The 24007-nt window shown below is 33.7% G+C and overlaps 1 protein-coding gene across 4 annotated transcripts in view; it reads left to right on the top strand.

Moving 5' to 3' along the window:
• LOC138694319 (mitochondrial basic amino acids transporter) overlaps positions 1–24007 on the top strand; it is a 59604-nt gene that overhangs the window by 16209 nt on the left and 19388 nt on the right. For 2 of the 4 annotated variants that reach the window (XM_069817922.1, XM_069817924.1), the window contains exon 2: positions 5888–6112. The exons of the other annotated variants lie outside the window; for them this stretch is intronic. In XM_069817922.1, coding sequence (XP_069674023.1) covers positions 6079–6112 — 34 coding nt within the window. In that variant the 5' untranslated portion in view covers positions 5888–6078. The remainder of the gene's footprint in view (positions 1–5887; positions 6113–24007) is intronic. 4 annotated transcript variants of the gene reach the window in all.

The following is a 24007-nucleotide window of genomic DNA, read 5'->3' as shown; positions in this document are numbered from 1 at the left end:
TTATCTCTTCAAGAAAAACAGTTTATCGCTGTTTGATTTTTCTATTAGAAAAACATTTTTCCCACACTACAATAGTATAAAACAAACCTCAATTAAGAAGTCTTAAATTGTTATATTGAGGTGACTCAAACATCTTAAAAATTTGCAAACAGTATTCTTCAACATTCTTTTTGATTTATTAGAATCTGACTACTACTTTTTGACTTATTATTAAGTATAAAAAATGCGAAAATATTCTGCTTCATTGAAACTTTACGTAAGTAACGCCTTCTTACGTTATGGGCTGACAATTACAAAGGAGAAAATGATTTGAGATTGACGCATGCGCAGACCAACGAAGTTTACTAAGTAGTTCGCCTATAAGGTGGTTATGGTCCCGCGGAAACATGACCTTTGAATTCCCAGTTACATCTGTTGTTTCTGGCGAAAACCATATCTTCTTATCTGCCATAACGTCCCTTACGTGAGTTAAAATATTTTCACAAGATGATTTTTACGCAGTGTTATTACACAAGGAAGTTTTATTTCAATGTATTTTTCTACAAATGTCTTAAAATGACGGTTTTCGATTTCTTCACACAAAATATTAGTTAAGAACATCATTTATTTATTTTAGTAGGTTATTTTACGACGCTTTATCAACATCTTAGGTTATTTAGCGTCTGAATGAGATGAAGGTGATAATGCCGGTGAAATGAGTCCGGGGTCCAGCACCGAAAGTTACCCAACATTTGCTCATATTGGATTGAGGAAAAACCCCGGAAAAAACCTCAACCAGGTAACTTGCCTCGACCGGGAATCGAACCCGGGTCACCTAGTTTCGCGGCCAGACGCGCTGACCGTTACTCCCAAGGTGTGGACAAGAACATCATGTTACACAAGTCGTAATATGACAGTGACCGAGTAGCAGCAACAAAATCTGAAGTGGAAGAAAGTCTGTTTTGAGTCTTGCTGAGAAATAGTACTACATTTTTATTCTGTTTTTGTGTTTCAGTATGAAACATTGTTTGTCTGTTCTGATTTCAGAATCACGTAACTGCTATTTAACACATTCAAACTGAACTAGTAACTCCGAACTGTTATATCAGCAAGTTAACCTCCAAACGCTTAGTATTCCTTCTTTCAGATCAGTCACTAGCTTATTCCCTGATATACAATACTGGATTGCTTGCAAGTGAGTTGGGGCTGGTGGAGAGTTCTTTATGAAGTAATTGTACGATTAAATTTGTCATACAGGTCGACATCTTCAATCAGCCTAAAAATCGGTTAGAGTTAGCATAAACGAAACGAACTTACGTACACAGCCAACCTGTATCCAGTTGGTCGATGATCATAAGTAGGGTTATAATTATAAATTTTTGAGCTTATGATGTGATTGTGTTGAGAAGCAGACTTCTGTGTTGTAACTTAACATTTTCAACATTTCAGAAATACACGTTCCATCATCAGGGCAAATAAGTTTGACCTGAAGAATCACTCTAATAAAGAGTATTAAGATGTACTGGTAATATACAGTAGTACATTGTAGGGTAAAGTTGCCTATTTCCGTGATACCCCTAATCCCGTGATACTTTTTTAAAATTGAATGTCAGTCAAGCTTTGCTGCTCGACGATAGCGGCAGACATCTTTCTCGAAAGAGTGCATCTTTCACGTACTTTTGAGACATCGGCGAATTTCCTAGCAAGTTACCCAATCCCGTGACATTCAGTGAAAAAAACGTATCACGGAATTAGGCAACTTTATCCTACACCATACTTCTGTGGAACACAATCTTCATAATTTGTGCATATTACAGGTAAATTCACTTGTAATGCATTATACCTTACTTTTGTGCAATAGAGCCCTGGTAACTTGTTTGTGTATTTTGGAGTCCTTCGCATGTTGCTTTTAGAGCAGTGAGAACTGTTAATATGATTGTAACTTATGGTTTCCACATCCTTTGAAGAATTCTGTGATTAAGTTTCGTTATTATTATTATTATTATTATTATTATTATTATTATTATTATCATGAAGCATATATAAATAATATAGCTAATAAAACGTCGTAGAGCCTCCGCTATTTACGCCGGAGAAAGAGGAGATCCGTTGGAAGGCCGTCTGAAACATGACGGGCAATAATAATAATAATAATAATAATAATAATAATAATAATAATAGTAGTGTATTTATTTATTCACTTATTGACGTTTATAGTCGTATGTTAATAATAATAATAATAATAATAATAATAATAATAATGTATTTATTTATTCACTTATTGACGTTTATATTCGTATGTTAATAATAATAATAATAATAATAATAATAATAATAATAATAATAATAATAATACCATTTACTTTTGAACTTCGGTCTAGATCTAGAATATGCCATTAGGAAAGTTCAGGACAACAGAGAGGGTTTGGAACTGAACGGGTTACAGCAGCTTCTTTTCTATGCGGATGACGTGAATATTTTAGGAGAAAATCCACAAATGATGAGCGAAAAAACAGAAATTTTAATTAAAGCAAGTAAAGCGATAGGTTTGGAAGTAAATCCCGAAAAGACGAAGTATATTATGTCTCGTGACCAGAATATTGTACGAAATGGAAATATAAAAATTAGAAATTTATCCTTCGAAGAGGTGGAAAAATTCAAATATGTTGGAGCAACAGCAACAAATATAAATGACACTCGGGAGGAAATTAAACGCAGAATAAATATGGGAAATGTCTGTTATTATTCGGTTGAGGAGTTTTTGTCATCTAGTCTGTTGTCAAAAAAATCTGAAAGTTAGGATTTATAAAACAGTACCGGTTGTTCTGTATGGTTGTGAAACTTGGACTCTCACTTTGAGAGAGGAACAGAGATTAAGGGGTTTGAGAATAAGTTTCTTAGGAAAATATTTAGGGCTAAGAAGGATGATGTTACAGGAGAATGGAGGACGTTACACAACACAGAACTGCACGCATTTTATTCTTCACCTGAAATAATTGGAACATTAAATCCAGACGTTTGAGATGGGCAGGACATGTAGCGCGTATGGGCGAATCCAGAAATGCATATAGAGTGTTAGTTGGGAGGCCGGAGGGGGAAAAAGATCTTTGGGGAGGCCGAGACATAGATGGGAGGATAATATTAAAATGTATTTGAGGGAGGTGGGATATGATGATAGAGACTGGATTAATTTTGCTGTCCACGCCTGTGGAGTAACGGTCAGTGCGTCTGGCTGCGAAACCAGGTGGCCCGGGTTCGATTCCCGGTCGGGGCAAGTTACCTGCTTGAGGTTTTTTTTCCGGGGTTTTCCCTCAACTCAATATGAGCAAATGCTGGGTAACTTTCGGTGCTGAACTCTGACTCATTTCACCAGCATTATCACCTTCATCTCATTCAGACGCTAAATAACCTAAGCTGTTGATAAAGCGTCGTAAAATAACCTACTAAAATAAAAAAAAATAAATTTTGCACAGGATAGGGACCGATGTGAGGGCGGGTTCCTTAAAAGCCGTAAGTAAGTAATAAATTGGATGGCAGATGTGTTGCAATAATATAACAATATTAATGGAAATGGTAAAAATAACAAAAATAATAACTATTGTAAATATGTTGTAAATTATAAAAATCCTAAGTTTATAAATGACATGAATCAAATTTACTCTTGTACAAATTGGCATTTTTAATAGATCTAAGTAGATATAGTCAGGCAAAAGAGATTTTGAATATCTGCTGTCGAAAAGTTTCTGAGTTCTCGTACTTTTCTTAGGGATAGAAAAGTTAAGGTTATTGATGAAATATCCGTACTCTAGTACCTACTGATAGCTCGCTGTCCTGTCCACGCAGCCCGCATCATTAATGCTTCGTAATGACGGACGCTGCCCTAAGGCCTCCCCCTCGCTACAGATGCCCCAGCGGGCCGCCTCTGCACTCCCTACAGCCCACAGAATTCCTTTACCTTTCTGCGTAGGCCTCACCGCCGCGCAGTGTGCAAAAAAAATTAATAGCTGGACAAAATTAATAACTTCTCTGCATTCCAATGGATTATTATGAAACTTTGTGCAGACCTTATAAATAGCACATTTTTTTTTGTGTACAAACTCTGATGAGGAACTACCCATTTATAAGTGGTGGTTTTAGACTAAAATAATAACTTGCCTCCTACATAACAGATTTTTATGAAACACTGTACGGAAGTTACAGGTAGAATATGTTTTTTGTGTACAAACTATATTTACGGTTCCATAAGAGGAAATAACTTCTGATTACATCTGTATGCTACCTGTAGGCCTAATTATTGTACAAAGTTTCATAAAAATAAAAATATATTATATATGAGAGAAGTTATTAATTTCACTATAAAAGGGCAGTTCCTCTTATAAAACATAATCAGACTTTGTAGGCAAAAATATATTCCACCTGTAATTTCTGTAGAAAGTTTAATAATATTCTGTTAGATAGGAGAGACGTTATTAATTATGTATAAATGCACTCGCTATATAGGGATAGTTTTTCTTGTGCAAATGTAATCAGAATTTGTACACAAAACATGTGTGCCACCTGTAAGGCCTGTACAAAGTTTCATAACAATCCGTTAGAATGCAGAGAAGTTTGTCCAGCTAGGATTTGCGTTCTGATTCACTGTGCGTTTGTTAAGGTTGGATAAAAATGTGTCCAATGTATTTTAACCTGATGTTCGATGCCATGTGAATAATATTGGAGGCCTAAAACACTCAGAAGTTATTAAAAACTTGTTTATTCAAATCTGTATTGTCTATTGTAATTGGGGCTTTGCCCTGTTATAGACATAAATAAATAAATAAATAAATAAATAAATAAATAAATAAATAAATAAATAAATAAATAAATAAATAAATAAATAAATAAATAAATAAATAAATAAATAAATAAATAAATAAATAAATAAATAAATAAATAAATAAATAAATAAATAAATAAATAAATAAATAAATAAATAAATAAATAAATAAATAAATAAATAAATTCTTTTCTGCTGTTAAGCCGAACATGAAACAGTTACTGTATGCCCCATCACTGAAAAAAAAAAATTAATTACTGATAAATGCACAAAAACTCGCAAACTTTAAAACAGGGATTTAACACTCTAAATGATGCTGTGTTAAATGGTAAAAGAATTGCTGTAACCGGACGTGACCGGCTATATAAAAACTCACATTATATTTGGAGAACTTTAAAATAATATTTTTTTCAATTTTAATGTTTAAAACCTTCTGTAAGAAGAAAAATACTTTACAAACTGATAATTGAAGTTACATTAGTAAGAACGTACCTATCTGAACTGATTCCATGTCTCACAATACAATAAATCACTAACAATTGGCTCTTTTTCACCCACATAGGAAGTCTCTCTGTCTACGGCTGAACAGGAGCGAGAAGTGTTAGGAAGACCTCATTGTTCATACTCTTCTAAATATAGTTTGCCGCTGATAAAGCAGTGAAACCTATTTCTCACAACATTCTTCAAATGTTAAAGAACATGAATTCATATTCACCTATGCGTAACTAAAGAAGTCGAAATTTTATTTTTGTCCACCTAGACTGGAAAAATTGTACACTGTGCGCCGTAGACAGTTCTTGATCTTGAGAGCTATTGTATGTTTTTGATGTAAAAGAAGTTGGAACTATCATTTCGAAGAATAAGTTAAGGGAAAAACTCAGATATAGCTACATAGTTCTGACTTGATGAATTTCACAGTAAGTGTTGCCAAACATCCAAAATAAAAATGATTGAAAACGAATATTGTGACCTCAAACCCTATATCATTCTTCTTATTTATATGAAAACCTTACTTCTGTCACAGTTATAGTGATGTAGAATAATCCTAATAATAAAATAATACTTATGAATTCTTCATTCTGATCGTTGTAGATTCGAGAAACAGCCATCTGCTTCTGTGCTGTTCGCCGACTCGAGGGGCGTAAAGACTTCGAAAGTGCAGAAACTTCTTCGTCGTCGCTTTTCTATATTTGCCAGGTACTCCGAAGAAACGCCCTGGTGACTGTCTACGAATCAAGTCCTTAAAATTTACCTACCGAAGAAAATCTTAACATCAGTTAAAAATGGCGCTAGATTTCATCGCCGGGTGTTTAGGAGGTAAGTGACATCAACATATTTACCATTCGCTAAAGTTTAATTTTTAATAATTATTGTCTACTTTATGATGAATAGAGCCCGGATTTGATGTAATTACATATTCTGTTCCTATATGTGTAGCTATAAGAAAAGCTAAAATGTCGGCGAATCACACCAAAAGGATCATTATTCCAAAGTTTTAAGTTACATATATTTACATAATTCGGTACGTAATAAATATTTTGGCATATATTACATATTTTGAAGGATATTGAATATTTTGAAAGAATACACATTCTTTTTTTTTTATCAATTTTTCCTCTTCTTAATTCATAAGTTATACGTTTCAAAATTGTTTATAAAGCTTGTCTCATCGTCTCTGATGCATACAAATAATTTAATAATTGAAATTAATAACGTATTCCCTACAAAAATGGACATTCCTTAACAGTTTGTGTATCCCTTAAGAAGTAACGATAAAGTAGGAACAAATACCATGAAGTCACAATTAGAGAAGCATTTAAAAACTGAACTTCATGTAACAAATAAAAAACACGCTCAGTGGAAAAGCAAGTTCTCTTACACAAGTAGTGCTGGAATCTTCTTCGTCTTCTACAGGGACATCATTTTATTTTTAACATTTCTAATATTAACCGGGCTTATACCTTTGGATTAAAGATTGAGAACCGGAAACGACGTTTACTACTCCCTTCCACGACTGGAGTTCGATGATACTGGCATAAAATACAAACAAATCACTTTAGGTATAGGAGGGAAGAAAAGTAGTTCAACCATTTACGTAAACTAGGAAATATCGGGATTTTCAGTTTGATAATTTTTATTAGGTTTTTGTTTAATCAAAATACAGTACTGTATCAACAATAAGTGTTTTTACTCACGAATTGAGCTATCCACTCGGACGTATTCATTATGCAGTGTATATTATTCTATCTACAGCACATTAGCGTACAATATAGAGAATGAAGTTAAATTGAAAATAATCATAATATGGATATTTAAACACATTTCTGAAAATGCTGTCCGTTTATTTCGATACAAGCTTCAGTTCTTTCGTGCATATTATCGCACTATAGACTATTGTACCTAATTCCAGTTACCAGTTTCGGCATCGTACTAGTAACTCATGTTGAAATATTCTGTACCTACTCTATAAAAGAGTACCTTATGTACTGTAAATTCAATCTTCACTTCTGCCCAATCCGAAAAGATAAAATTACTCAGACATACTATCTACTGTTCGTCCAAGTGGTTATGTAGCAGGGTCCTAGAAAGGGGGGAAATCACGTGACAGTTAATTACTTAACGAGGCCCTTTTATTTAAGTTATTTTAAACAGCTGTATAGGATTACGTAGGCGTCCAATTCTTAACAGAAATTAATATTTTCAGAAAAGAGCTAAGACAGGCAAGCCACTAGTCTTTACAGAGGGGCGAACAGAAGCGAGCGGTGGAAACCGGGATGCAACGTAGGCAAACGGACGATAGTACCTGTGCGAAAATATGATTTAATATTGAAAGCTCTTTCGCCACTGGAAAACGCGAACATATTTTTGGAACGCACTATACTCACTAACTCAGTGCTGCTTACTATGACCGCATACCCGGCCTTGATTCTGTGTGGAGAACGATTGGAAGTTTACTAGTAGAGGGGGTGGGAGTGAAGTACATTAAAAAATTCAGGTACAATAAAAATTGAAGTAAAAATAAAATGATGTCCCTGTATCTGTGAATTTAATAAAGATTTATGCATGGCAGTGGTTACTACAAACATACGTGGTATAAACATGGAGTGCCAAAGTATCAAGCATTCCTCCGCAAATAATGTAATTTCAATATTCCGGATAAATCAACACTCCGGAAAAATTATTTGAACTCCTGTTACACTGACACAACGAAAAAGATCAGAGCTGAACTTGGTGGTTCTACGTATAGATTGCCATTGACGACACAATCAATGCCCGCAGAAAATATGAAAAAATAAATAAATATTAATTATTCCTCCATACAATATTTAAATGAGGTTGAATCACATGTGCACTTGTAATTTTTTATTAGTGTGCAAAAATACATCTAATAGAGCTTCAATTTTAAGTTACATATTTTTATATATTACATATTTATCTACATATTTTGCCATTTTAGCTACATATTTATGTACATATTTCTCATTTCCATATTACATAAAATCCGGTCTCTAGTGATGAACATAGCAACCATGTAGCAGAATTGTTCTTGATAATTCGGCTTCCATTCTATTCTGATCACACGATTAGTCTACCACTCGTGTAACCTCATATCAGAATAGCCTTTATAGTTGAAAAGATACATTAAATAAACAATTGTAATTATAAATATCATCTCGTGGCTTTTAAATAGTCTCTGTATTGTATAAGAGATATTGAATGAACAATTACAATCACAATTAACACTTCAGTCTTATGTCCTTCGTCAGCACTCACATGCGGACGCACCAAACCGATATTAAGTTGTGATAGGATCAATGAAACGTATCCTGGGCGTTGGATCGGTCGCGTTGGAGTGATTTCCTGGCCACCAAGGTCATCCGACCTTACTCCATTGAATTACCGTGTGTGGGGTTGGCTTAAGCGAAGTCTACAAGCGCAAAGTGGAAACAAGGGAGGAACTTTTCGCTCGAATTTTACATGATTGTGTTCAAGTAAAGAAATGTCCGAATGAGCTCAGATCAGCAACACAGCAGCTTTATATAGGGACATCATTTTATTTTTACTAACATTTCTAATATTAACCTGGCTATACCTTTAGATTAACGGTTGAGAACCGGAAACACCGTTTGCTACCCCTTTCCACTACTGGAGTTCGATGATACTGGCGTAATATACAAACAAATTACTTTACTATGTATAGGAGGGAAGAAAAGTAGTTCATCCATTTACGTAAACTAGGAAATATCGCAATTTTGAGTTTGATAATTTTCATTAGGTTTTTGATTAATCAAAATACAGTACTGTATTAACAATGAGTTTTACTCACGAACTGAGCTATCCATTCGGACGTATTCATTATGCAGTGTACATTATACTGTCTACAGCACATTAGAGTACAATATAGAGAATGAAATTAAATTGAAAAATAATCATAATATGGATATTTAAGCACAATAATTTTGAAAATGGTGGCCGTTCATTTCGATACAGGCTTCAGTTCTAATGTGCATATTATCGCACTATAGACTATTGTACCTAATTCAAATTACCATTTTCGTCCTTCGTACTAGTAGCTCATGTTGAAATAATTCTGTACCTACTCTATAAAAGAGTACCTTACTTACTGTAAATTCAATCTTCACTTCTACTCGATCCGAAAACATAAAATTACTCAGACATGCTATCTACTGTCCAAGTGGTTTTGTCGCAGGGTCGTAGAAAGGAGGGAAATCACGTGCCAATTAATTAACAAGGCCTTTTTATTTAAGTCATTTTAAACAGTTGTATAATATTACGTGGACGTTCAATTCCTAACAGAAATTAATGTTTTCAGAAAAGAGCTAAGACAGCCCAGCCACTAGCCTTTACAGAGGGTCGGGGAAACCGGGATGTGACGTAGGCAAACGGACGACAGTACCTGTGCGAGAATATGATTCAATATTGAAAGCGTACATATTTCTGGAACATACTCAGTACTGTTTGTGTTTACTATGAGCGAAAGGCGACTTTTACTGTATACGCTTGGTTCTGTGTGGAGAACGGTTGGAAGTTTACTAGTAAAGGGGGTGGGAGTGAAGTACATTAAAAACTCAGGTACAATAAAAATTGAAGTAAAAATAAAATGATGTCCCTGTATGAGAGCTGTAAAGTGCATTGAAGTTGACGGTGGAAAAGTACACAATTAAACAGTATACAATTAAACAGAACATAAAGGAACAATGTTTTAATCTACTACCACCTGCACTTTTCCAGTTCCTCATTGTTTCGATTAGTTTCCTTCGAAACCGCTAAGAACAGGACATAGGTTCATATGAATCCTTTAGATTCAAAACGCCCTAAAGACCATTTTGTTCACAGTTGAGTTATGCCCACATATTGCTTGCTAAGAATGAATTCTAATGATTAATATCGTTTGAATTCAAAACGTCACTAAATTTAAAGCAAAAGGTTTGTTAAAAGTCACTGTTAAGTTGAAAATTCCCTCTATTTGCCACCAGTTACTGTCAAAATCCTTCAATTTGTGAAAGTGGATATAGGGGATTTTGAAACAATAGGATTCATATAAACTTTCTTCTTCAGAATCACCAGTATTATCACCCCTCAAACCATGTACCTTTCCTCCTGACTCACTCTGTATCATAATCTGTTCAGGAAGACCTTATTGACTATATCTGGAAGCATTAGAATCAAGCTACCAACTCGAAAGCAGGTCTGGTAATCTCTAGAACCTATCAGTACTACATCAGAGTCATAGATCTCAAATTTTACTCTCATTTGATAGTGTGCTGAGTATTTTTCTAAGTTCTTCTAGACAGACGGAGGGAGTTATTCGTTATTATAAATGCTAAAAATATTTACATCCGTAAGAAGTTTTCCTGAGATATTTTCTCTGTACGAGATACAAGCCGAAAGTAAAGCTATAATGCCAGTATGATATTTACGTGACGTCTTTTCTATTCGTTTACATTATCGATGTTCCATATCATATTGACTGTGGCAATATCAATATTTACTTTATACAGTCTAAACTAAGATGCAGTTCTTGTGTTCAAACCTAAATTAAAAGCAGGAATTTTCTACTAACTGCTGAATATGTTTAACAGCTTTCCGAATATAGACACACTTTACTCGTATAAAATAGTTTAGATTGAATATTATTGGAGCACTTCAAAGTAAATACAGTAAAACCTCGTTAATTCGGACTAGCTGGGGGGGATAAGTTGATCGGTTTAACGAAAGTCTGGAGTAAACTGAAATAACCTAAAAGAACAGTAGAAAGTGCATTGAAACTCCGTTTATAGCAACAAAACACGTTTATTATGATGTATTTAAAGGGCATAGATCTAAATACACTCTTTTGCCTCTTACTTATACTTTAAATCTTTGTTTGTGTAATCGATAATAATATTTGTTTGTATAGTTTAATTAAATTAAACGCAGAATAAATATGGGAAATGTCTTTTATCATTCGGTTGAGAAGCTTTTGTCATCTAGTCTGCTGTCAAAATATCTGAAAGTTAGAATTTATAAAACAGTTATATTACCGGTTGTTCTGTATGGTTGTGAAACTTGGACTCTCACTTTGAGAGAGGAACAGAGATTAAGGATGTTTGAGAATAAGGCTCTTAGGAAAATATTTGGGGCTAAGAAGGATGAAGTTACAGGAGAATAGAGAAAGTTACACGACGCAGAACTGCACGCATTGTATTCTTCACCTGATATAATTAGGAACATTAAATCCAGATGATTGAGATGGGCAAGGCATGTATCACGTATGGGCGAATCCAGAAATGCATAAAGAGTGTTAGTTGGGAGACCGGGGGAAAAAAAAAAAACTTTGGCGAGGCCGAGACCTAGATGGGAGGAAAATATTAACATGGATTTGAGGGAGGTTGGATATGATGATAGAGACTGGATTAATCTTACACAGGATAGGGACCGATGGCGGGCTTATGTGAGGGCGGCAATGAACCTGCGGGTTCCTTGAAAGCCATTTATAAGTAAGTATAGTTTAATTTTATTACTATATTGCAAACTTGATGGATTTTCTTTAGTTTTATTGCTGTAGGTGTAATATTGCAATTCCATAGTTCTAATGTGTAAAAGTAGGCCTAAGTCTTGAAACAAGGTTCTTTAATTTTTCCAAACTCATCGTTTTCTTGCCTGTTCGAGTTGAGCGAAGTCCAGATTAACGAGGTTTTACTGTACTACAGTTGAATGTCAATTATTCCGAAAACCACATTTTTTTTTACAAAATATAGTTTCTTTCACTATCCTGTTCTACTGAGTTAGACATACATTTTAGTACACATCCTGGTTACACAACGTTTGACACTATATCACACGGAATATGTATTATAGCCTATGTCTCTCTTTTGTTAAATTTTACAGTACCTGGTTAACATAATTCAATCTGTTATGGGCCATCTTCAGAACTAGTTGGTGCTAGTCTTGGCGCCTTTCATTTGTTTCCTTTTAGGCTGAAAATAACTCATCTCCTCGTACTGGATATAGAAACTAACAAGCAGGGAAATCTCTGTTTAGTTTGCAAACATATCATGTCCTGGAGATGACCTGTTCTCTAACTAAATTGGCAAATTGAATAGATCACCCTTCTGTTCCTGTCATGAAAGAATGGCCAACATAGGGCCGAATGAAGGTTGTTCTTTTTTGTTGGAATTTAAAGAAAATGTAAATATACTTTATATCTTTTTTGATGGCTGCACAGGCAGAATCGAAACCACACTATAGTGAGATTTCTAATGTATCTTACTGGTCGCTTCGATGAGATTCACCACTTTTTTCCACTACGTGGGCATTCGTTTAACCATACGACTGTGATTTTGAGGTCGTGAAGAAAAAATCCAAAGGGAAGACCGTATATACATTCCTAAGCAGTATTATACTCTGTATACTGATAAAATCATCAACAGTCATAGGAGGTGACTTCAGATTTGATGCTTGATTTCAAAAGCAAGACATCCCAATTTAATTTTTGTCTTTCTACGAAGAAATTTGTACGCGTCCCACCACAGATTGTAACTATGTTCCAGAAGAAGATTTCTGAATCTACAGACTTAGTTTAGCGTCATACAGCTTTTTCATATTTACTCGTAATTTGTTAACTATTGACACCGTTTCAGTGACACAAAGATCCACACGCTTTACGTGCACATCGATATGAGCCGTTCAGAGCAGAAGTGGTGTAAGTCAAAAATGAGTAATGAGGGTTAAAGTAAACATTATGTAAAATACAGCGCAAAACAGCAATTAATATTAAATTTATTTAAACTATTAGTAGTTAGTCAGTGGAAAGCACGGAGGACATATTAATTGCTACTTTGCGCTGTACTTTACAGAACTTTTACTTTAAAACTCATTACCCAATTTTGACTTATACCACTTCTGCTCTCAACGGTTCATATTGTCCACTGAGTATTGATTTAAATATTCTACAGCCGATTACTGTAGAAGTTAAACAATTTTAATACTGTTTTCTTAATCTGAGGTTTATACCAGGGCATTCAATAAGTAAGAGCAACAGTGTTGTAAACAGCGCTCCTATCGGTGAGCATCGAAATCTTTTAGTACACAATAAAGGAGCGATTATTGCATAAATGTGAAATATTAAACAACTTTAGGTAACCATATTTTGTGAATATAGGGACTGATTTGATTTATATTAAGTAATACCACCCTAAAAATGTTCAGTAGGTATGAACAAAGATGCTTCATAAAAATAAAAGTTGCAAGAGGAAGAAATGCAACCCACGGCATTACAAGAAGCTTTTGGGAGAGAAGTTCTACCATAACGAACTATTGCAAGATCGGTGGAAGCGAGGCATTCGCTTTCAATCAAGAGTTGACATCCAATAAGCTTTAGATCGATCAGTGAGAGAGATGTCTAAAAATGATGCTGCAAATGATGTCCGTCGTCTTGCAAGGCTCTGTCAACGTATTACTGATATGGCAGGGAACTGTATTTGAAGTATGTAATGCCAAAAGTAACAACAGTAACTATGTTGCCATTACTTTCCGAATGCCCTAGTATAGCACACTTATTTCATATTCTGAACGAAAAGTTTTTAATATTTACATTTGTTTAAAATTATTCTCTCTAAAATTATGTACATTTTAAAGTTTTGTAGGAAAACAAGTCATCTCCAAATTATAAATACATTTTTATAAATCACATAATAGCAATGGAATCTTTAGTAACTAAGCATGTTGTATTGTGAAAAAATGAAAAGAGCTCAGTATATCAGATGGGTAATGAAAAATTCAGTTTCTTGTCTCTCCTATAAAATTAGTTTCGATGGAGATGACTGGTTTTCAAACTCATCGATTCAATTAAAACAAAAATTCTATAATCTAGAGGAAATAATCAAGGTGCCAGACAAGAGTATTAGATATTAGATATTTATTTGTCTCATTAACCATACAAAGTCCCGATTGAGAAGTCAGACTTACGTACATGAGGTTAAAACAATATTCTTTGAAACTTAATAAATTATTATTGAATCCATCGACACTGACTTTCAACAAGTTAAAACGTTAAATTATATTAGGTAGGCCTATACAAGTGTTGAAAGTGTTGTGAGTCAAGAATAAAATGTTAAAACTCCTACTCATAAAACAATAATAATGGGCTTTATAGGTATACATCGCATATAAGAACAAAAATCGAAATAGGAGTAAAAATAGTTGAACAAGTCTCTAGTTTTAACTACTTAGACAGTTTCCATTTTCGTGACGTTGTCATTAATCATTTAGTTTTCTTTACTGAAATTATTATAATTTATGTGCATCATTTCCCCTGGTAGAGGGGAAGAGAAGTCTTGATGGCCTTATCTCTACCAGGTTAAATAATAAACAAATTTACCGATAGAGTCAATATGAACAAAATTCATCCAGTAGTTTTGAAGAAATCATTGTACATATACGGACAGATGTGTCCAAAACCACTTTTCCAGTGTCAGGGTTATTTTCACATTTCACATAATGAGAAAGTCAATTCCTTATGCATGATAAACCGTCATTGATTCTTGTCTCTGAATCTGTCGTCAATCAAGGGAAAATATGGACATAATTAATTATTTAGATTCTTGTTTACCGGAATTTTGGACCGACAAACGTTTAAAAATTTTAACTTAGAGCTTAACAGCAAATATTAATATTTACAAGTAAGTTGTTGTCACCATCAGTTCAAAGTTTCACTAAACATATCAGGATGATATCTGCACTTCTGCATGCTACATGCCAGTCGCCTCAATATGTATAATGTGTCAATAGAAATGTTGGGTTGGGGTTGATGAATGTTCTGAAATGGAACCAACTTCACGTTTAGTGTATAAATTCACAGCTCTTCTTGTCTCATATCTCATCTCGTCTTATATCATACTATCTCATATCATCTCACTTCATCTCGTAGTTCATGTCAATTAAGCTCAACTTCATCTTAGTTCATCTCATATGCCACTTCACTTCATCCCACATCTCACCTCATTCCATATTTCACCTCATCTTATAGCTCTTCTTTCTTAATCTCATACATCACTTCAATTCATCTCGTGTCACTTCACTTCTACACATATCTCACCTAATCTCATAGCTCTTTCCAATTAATCTCATAGTCATGTATCATCTTAATTCATTTCTTATGTCACTTTATTTCACCACATACTTAACCTCACCTCATAGTTCTTTCCATTTAATATCATACATGCCACCTTTTTTCATTTCATACGTCAGTTTAATTCACCACATATTTAACCTGAACTCATAGCTTTTTTTACTTAATCTTACATGTCACCTTCTTTCATTTCATACGTCAAGTTAATTCTTCACTTATTTTATCTTACCTCATAGCTCTTTTTACTTAATCTCACATGTCACCTTTCATTTCATACGTTACTTTATTTCTTCACATAGCCTACTTAACCTCACCTCATACCTCTTTTCATTTAATATCATACATGCCACTCTCTTTCAATTCATACTTCAGCTTAATTCAACACATATTTAACCTGAACTCATAGCTCTTTTTACTTAGTCTCGCATGTCACCTTCTTTCATTTTATACGTCACTTTATTTCTTCACATATTTTATCTCACCTCATAGCTCTTTTTTTACTTAATCTCACAAGTCATCTTCTTTCATTTTATACGTCACTTTCTTTCTTCACATATTTTATCTCACCTCATAGCTCTTTTTACTTAGTCTCACCTGTCAGCTTCTTTCATTTTATACGTCACTTTATTTCTTCACATATTTTATCTCACCTCATAGCTATTTTTACTTAGTCTTACATGTCACCTTCTTTCATTGTATACGTCACTCTGTTTCTTCACATATTTTATCTCACTTCATAACTCTTTTTACTTAATCTCACTTATCACCTTCTTTCATTTCATACGTCACTCTGTTTCTTCACATATTTTATCTCACTTCATGACTCTTTTTACTTAATCTCACATGTCACCTTTCATTTCATATGTTACCTTATTTCATTACATACTTAACTCACCTCGTAGCTCTTTTCATTTAAAATCGTACATGCCACCCTCTTTCAGTTCATACGTCCGTTTAATTCATCACATATTTAACCTGAACTCACAGCTCTTTTCACTTAGTCTCACATGTCACCATTCATTTCATACGTCACTTTATTTCTTCACATATTTTATCTCACCTCATAGCTCTTTTTACATAATCTCACACGTCACCTTCTTTCATTTCATACTTCACTTTATTTCTTCATATATTTTATCTCACCTCATAGCTCTTTTTACTTAATCTCACATGTCACCTTCTTTCATTTCATACTTCACTTTATTTCTTTATATATTTTATCTCACCTCATAGCTCTTTTTTACTTAATCTCACATATCATCTTCTTTCATTTTATACGTCACTTTTCCTCATCATATATTTAACTTCATCTCATAGCTCTTTTTGCTTAATCTCCCATGTCACCTTCTTTCATTTCTTACGTCACTTTACTTAAAATTATAATTGTTTAACTATTAGAATTACTTATGTAACTAAACGTATGTTCATTTTGTTTTTATTATTGTTATTATTGTTATTTTATATAATAATAATAATAATAATAATAATAATAATAATAATAATAATAATAATAATTGTTTTCTGTATTGCTGATATTTATATTTGCTATGTATTTTTGCACTGGTCGAGTGGAAGAGAAGGTATTATGGCCTTCTCTCTGCCAGTAAAATAAATAAATAAATATATAAAAAATAAATAAATAGAGACACATGATCAACTCGAGAACAGTGTCACTAGCTTCATTAACACAGGTCATCAATTGAGCTGATGTGACTATTAAGTTGTTTAGATGAACAATATGTTTGGCTTCTAATTATTTTTGTAACGTAGGCAAAGCTCCACTTGACGATAAGTGACGTCAAAAGTAATCCGTGTTGGATTCTCCCGTTCATTCACACATACGCGGCTGGTCCATGTGCTTAAGTGGAACCGACACTGCTATCCAGCTGAAATGTGAGCAGGTCAGCGGCGGGTCAGACGAAGTTCTGATACAGCACGTAATTTCGAGAGGTTATCTGGAGTCCCATGCTTTATCGTTGTCACTGCGGTTGCGTAATGGTTCCCTGTTGCGAAAGAGCCGCGCATCTCCCTACGAATCCTGCCTGGGACGCTGCCCTTTTAACATAGGTCAGCCACTGTAATACTGTAGATATTTATAACCTCTGTGTAAATTTAATCACATTCATTGGCTTGTTTGTTTAGACAATAAATGATGTCACATCGGAATTTACTAATAAAAATATTTTGTTATTTTCAAGAATAAAATGTTTAACAGAACAATTTGTCACGTTCTCTAATTTTTCTTGCTAATTAAGACTTAACTGTTCCACATTCGATTGGCCCAACTTAGTGGCTTATTTAAATCCAATTTTAATCCGCTTTATTTATTACAGAAGAAAATAATTAAAATATGTCTTCATAAACCTATTGATTTTCCATCTCAAAAATTGTTTTTAGACTTCAATGTTCTTAAAATAAGACAAATTTATTATATTGTATTAAAAGAAATTCATACATAAAAATCGAAATAATTTAGAGTTGTATTCTTGTAGTTATGAAACAAAGGTATGAATTCTTGAAGATTGTTTGAACCAAAATGCAACACTGCTACAGTATTTAATCTTAGTAGTAATTTAGGCTCAAGAATATATAACAAATTTATATTTAAATATACTATCCTAATCTTGTCAATTCTAATAGTTCTAGTATTAAATTTAAAAAGTTATGTACGGTATGGATTTTATAAAGATTGAAAAATTGTAAATTTAAATTTATATATTCTTATTGCGTAGTAGAATAAGACAAATTGTATTATATACTTCTTAATTTCAATTCAGGAATCCGCCCCTGAGCACGAGTTCTACTCTTTCAGGGGCGAACTAAAGTTTTTCTGTTGATATTATATTTATGTTACAATTATTACAAAATAAATAAATAAATATAAACAATTTAATTTAAATGTATTATTTTTGTCTTTTTACTGAATTTAATAGGATTTTTTTTTGTTATTTTCGAATGTGTCTTGTTTGTGGGAGTATCTTTAATATTTCATATACAGAATGTCCCATTTATCTTGGCCACCCAAAATAACTTCGGACGCAAGCACCAAATGAAAAACAATTTCATACAAAAGGTGTACTATTGATAGAGGGCAATAATACTGATGGGGAGGCAACCTTGTAGTGTTATTTATTAATGAGATATGTGTACTAACATTGTTTCTTTAAAATGGAACTATGTATTTATTATTCAATGTTTCAGTTAAGCTCGTCAAGATTTTTGAAAACTATATCACAGTGGGCAATTCTGATAAACATAACGTTATTGGTGCCTTGACGGCATGGTTCCTGTGAATAGTATGAAGTGGTTTGTCTAAGTTGGTATAAACAATACGTAGTACATTGTAGATGATACTCAGGATCGCATAATCTATTACAAAGAGCTTTGGTTTTATTCCGCTGAACACTGGTGACTAGACTTCGTTGAATTGCCACACGCAGCATGCAATCAGGTTTCCGATGTACGTAGTATAGAGGAGGTGAGCGACCGCCCGGTCTCGTAGTATAAGCAGTTCATGCTAAGAGTTGTGACCGGTCCAAATAGATAGAGCAGCTACAGCTAATGTATACCTATGTAAGCACTTGCTTTTGCATTACTGTAGTTGGAATAGTCAAAGTTTAACATTTGTTCAGTGCAGACAAGAATTCAATCAAACATACTACAATGAGAGTGTTGCTGTTCCAAATAATTGCCCCTGGAATACCCTTACCCCTGCTGCCAGTCTTGACCCGTTGGGGAACGTGGTTGTAAGCTGTTATTTATTATGCAGAACATTACGGAAAAATAATGGAGGTAATTGATACATTGGATAGCACAGACAGTTCCGCTGTTGCAACTGTAAAATCATTGCTTTCTGAACAGCTATTGGAAGATATTCTGTTCATTGATTCTAATTTTAAAATCGTGTCCAAAAGCATCATCCTGTTAGAATCATCGTCTAAACTACAACTCTCAGAAGCCCTTAATGTAGTGGATTAAGTATCACAAACCATTATCCAAAATAACAATTCACTAATTTCAGAAAAAGTGAAATGTAAGTTGAGAAACATTATTGCTAAAAATTCTCCTATTCACAACTTCGTATTATAAATGATGTATTATCAAGTCACGACAAGATGTCTGAAGTTGGTGTACTAAAAAGTAGTGACTTTCCGTTCTTCAAATATGCACGTATTACATCGTGTGATGTTGAACATACATTTTCTCAATATAAAAACTGTTTAAATGACCATCGGAGGAGGTTCACTTTGCAGTTGCTCAAAATGTATGTAACTCTTAACTGCAATGCAATATTCAAGGATGATGTGCGTATCTTACATTTAAGAGTTAATATATCTCACTATAAAATAATTGTGTATTTACATGTTTAGATATTTGCTACTTCAATGATCATTCATTATATTTCTTGAATGCAGGATACAGGTTTTATTGTAACCGCAGTATACTGCTCAGTGTTTACATCAGAGGCATACTCAATCTTTTGCACGTCCCCTTCTCATACAGTCTATACCGCGTGCACAGTAAACCTTGCGAATCTCGTGGCAATTCCACGAAGTCTACTGATGACTGAGTGAGTGGTTTGTGCTATATTTCGTTTCATGTATTTACTGTAAACCAAAGCAACGTGGAGTGGGTTAGGCGACCCTGGATATTTGCAATATATACATACTACGTATTGTTACACCAACTTAGTCAAATCACTTTCTTTGTATGTAGTATGCACAGGAACCATGCCGTCAAGGCATCAAATAACGTTCCGTTGTATTAATGAACCATATATGATATAACATTTCATTTATCTCGGAGGATTTTGAATTTTCCATCCCTCGATCCCTATTCACTCGCTTAGGGTTTGAAATCAGAGAAGAAAACAGAAAAATAAACTTCATAATCGTATTATACGCTCCAAAAATCCTAGAGTAACAAATTGTACTTCAGTTAGAAGACTTTGGAGTTCCCTCCTCCGCTTAGGAGTCATAGTAAGCTATTTTTCTGTATCAAAGAACCAAAAAGGAAAACATCTTTATCGGTCATATTACAGAACCAAATATCATGGTTTTTAAGTGATAAATGGAAGAAGCCAAGGAAGGGGATGGTTTGTTCGTTCATATTTTAATGTCTGCTATATTTATTCCTTGTTCTGAAGGCTAAGTGTGCGAAATGGAATTGTAAAAGAAACATACATACATAACTATATAATTTATACTCACATAAATATAAAATCAAAAGATTAGACAACATACGTTTGGCAGAATCTAAATGTACTACAACTGTAGCATATAATCACAGTAGCAACTTCGGTCCAAGGCTTTATAACATGATAATAGATAAAGTTCCCAATATACAATTTGCTAATGCTCCTAATTTAAAAAAATCAGTTAAAAATTTGCTGTTTAGAGAGAAAATTTAAGTTGAATTGTTGCGTTACCTGTGTTTTTCTTCTTCTTTTTTCTTTCTTTTCTTTAATTTTTATTCTGTTATTTAATAAAATACCTGAGCACGAGTATCTAACTCTTTCTGGGGGTGCTAGAGTGTTTTTATATAAAAAAGCAATATGTAACTTTGTTCTGGCAATAAAATATTATTATTATTATTATTATTATTATTATTATTATTATTACATATGCCTACATACATACATACATACATACATACATACATACATACATACATACATACATACATACATACATACATACATACATATGTGAATTTGGCAACTAAAATCTGGATGCATATTTGAAGAGCCCGTACTTATATTTTACTCGCTATATAAATATGTGGATATATATATACAGGGTGTAAACAATACAAACTACCAAAATTATACAGATTGTACATCTCGGTCTATTAAACAGGATGTGTAGTGACATTTAGTTTTTTCTTCAATTTTTGTTTTTAATTTCTAAAGTATCATGTTTTTAGGATTGATAATAATCTAATATTTACTGTTCGAGTAAATGTGAACGTCATTGTCAATTAACTTCCGTCCAACACATGCTAACACCATCACAGCAGAGAGACAACAGAATACCACAGTTGCAATATACGTGGTGGACTGATGTGATTAATGACGGTCTACTAGCATTTCCATAAACGTTAGATTCATAGATAACATTTTTTTCTAGGGAAACCACAAAAATTAAAGAAGAATATTATTAGACTTTTTTGTTCAGTAATTTATGCTCTAACACCAGTATTTTTTTTTTTGGCAATTTATATCGTTTACACCCTGTGTGTATATGTGGCAAACGATTGAAGATGGTGAATGAGGAATTGTTGCATGTTTTCAGTAACTCTGTATGTAACAGTGTGTGATACACAGTATTCATTATGGGATGAAATAAATTACATTATTGTTTAGGATTTTCCAATGTTGTAAATTTGAAGTTACTTGAACTTAGCATTATATTTAATGCATTACTATCTAAATTTATTATTATCTGGTATGCTTTGTCTATGAACAACCTCTCGAAATTTGAGTATATATATATATATATATATATATATATATATATATATATATATATATATATATATATATATATAGAGGTTTTGTTGGCTCTTTCTTTCACATGTACTGAGTTACTTGTATTTTACGATGTTACGTGCCAAAGTGTGATTTACAATTTGTGTCCAGCGTAGGCTCGTAGATAAAAGATACTAATCGTTACAAAAATGTAACTCTGTTTTGAAAAAAAAAATTGTCTTTATTTCTTTAACGAGATCTTGTCTATGCAGATCTGGTATAATATTGCGTTGTACACTTGCACCGTTTATTCTGACTAGCGCACGTGAAGATCACGTGTTGATTTGTAACTTTGACAACCTCGAGGTTGGAAATAAGTAGTGATGTATCAGTATGTTGCGTAACGCTGATAGAACATGGCTTAACCCGGAATGTTTGTTCATTCACGATTAATGGAGAAAAAAATTTGTAGTCACGCAGTAGAGGCGGGCTGCGACATTAAAATGATGCGTACACTAGATCAGGGATTATTAACCAGGGGTCCGTGGCCTCCTGGAGGTTCGAAGAGCATTTAATGGGGGCTTAGAAGAAAATAATAATAATAGTAATAATAATAATAATAATAATAACTATATTATTATTATTATTATTATTATTATTATTATTATTATTATTATTGTAGGGTTTATGCATAAGTTCGTAGCGTTTCTTTTGTCATAACACTGCGTTGTTAGGAGATTGTTTATCGTTTGCCATTTGTTTCCGTTTTTTCTCTCTGAGAGAAGGTTTCATTTGGGATGAATACAAGACAGAAATTAATAAGTATCTAATTCATTCTGCCAACACTAGGATAGTTGGTCGATTCAGCGTTTAAGTTAAAGAAGTCGTTAAGCCAACTTTCCAAAGCATCTTTGTCATCATAGGAGTTCCGTTGAAGATTATTTCACATAAAACGGAAAAGGTGGAAATCTGAGGACGCAAGATCGGGAGAATATGGAGGATGTGGAATCACCACCCTCCACAACCAAGTTCCTGAATAGCTGCTTTCGTCATGTTAACGGAGTGCGGACGTGCATTATAGTGTCGCAGAAGCACTTGTTGCAATCTTCCCGGTCGTTTTTCTTCAATTGCATCCGCAAGGCGTCTGAGCTGTTGGCAGTCAATGTCAGCAGTTATAGTTACATTCCCGGAAAGTAGGCTAATTCATGGAAAACGATGCCTTCTTTATCCCACCAGACATATACATAACACCGTCTTCTGCGAATGAACACTAACTTTTGTATAGCGTGTTGTGTGTTGAAACGACAAAACTATTTTCTTGCAGTGCTTTCTCCGAGGGTATTTTCCAAGTACACGATACAAATGTTTCGAGCCATCTCCGCTGCCTTTGCTCCTCTATTAATCTCAAACAGAACACTACGCCGAAAGTGTTGTATTTTCCATTTGACACTCCATCTTGTTTAGCCCACAAATAGCACACACTTTTTTCATAAAGTAAAATTTTGACTTGTTCCACATCTTAAAGCTTCATTGCTCATGTAAGATCTATGGAATATAATAAATGAAATGAAAAAAATGAAAGAAAGTACAACACACCAAATAAAAAAATATGAATGATAAAGAATCTGCTAACAACGTAAACCTAGTGTTGTGATGGTGAACGAAAACACTACGAGCTTATGCATAACCTGACAAGAAAGCAAGAAGTTCAAGATATTACCTCTTATGCAAATACATAGTAATTTATATATAAGCGTATCGTGATTAACCTATCAATTGATTTTTTTATATCTATAAATATTCTTAGACACCTTTTTCGGAATCCAAGTACATAATTCTAGAAGTGACACTGAATATGGAATCCTCTAAATGCCAAGGACTTGTTCTGAGGACAAAACGTGACGAGGTACGAACTGGATTCATCCGGCTGACATGACATGGTGTGGCGACCTCGTGCCTTGGTATCATTGCTTCACGTGTGCTACGTCTCATTTGCTGCATGAAATTGATTTGATCATCTCTCCATCTGGCCAGCTTAGATTATCACATTCCTGATAACTTCTCACGAAGCATGTTAATCCAAGCAGCGAGATCACTTAAACGACAAAGT

This window comes from Periplaneta americana, chromosome 2 (genome assembly GCF_040183065.1).
Source record: "Periplaneta americana isolate PAMFEO1 chromosome 2, P.americana_PAMFEO1_priV1, whole genome shotgun sequence".
Taxonomy (NCBI): Eukaryota; Metazoa; Arthropoda; class Insecta; order Blattodea; family Blattidae; genus Periplaneta; species Periplaneta americana.
Note: the sequence above shows the minus strand (reverse complement) of the source record. Positions and strands in the feature narration are given on the sequence as shown.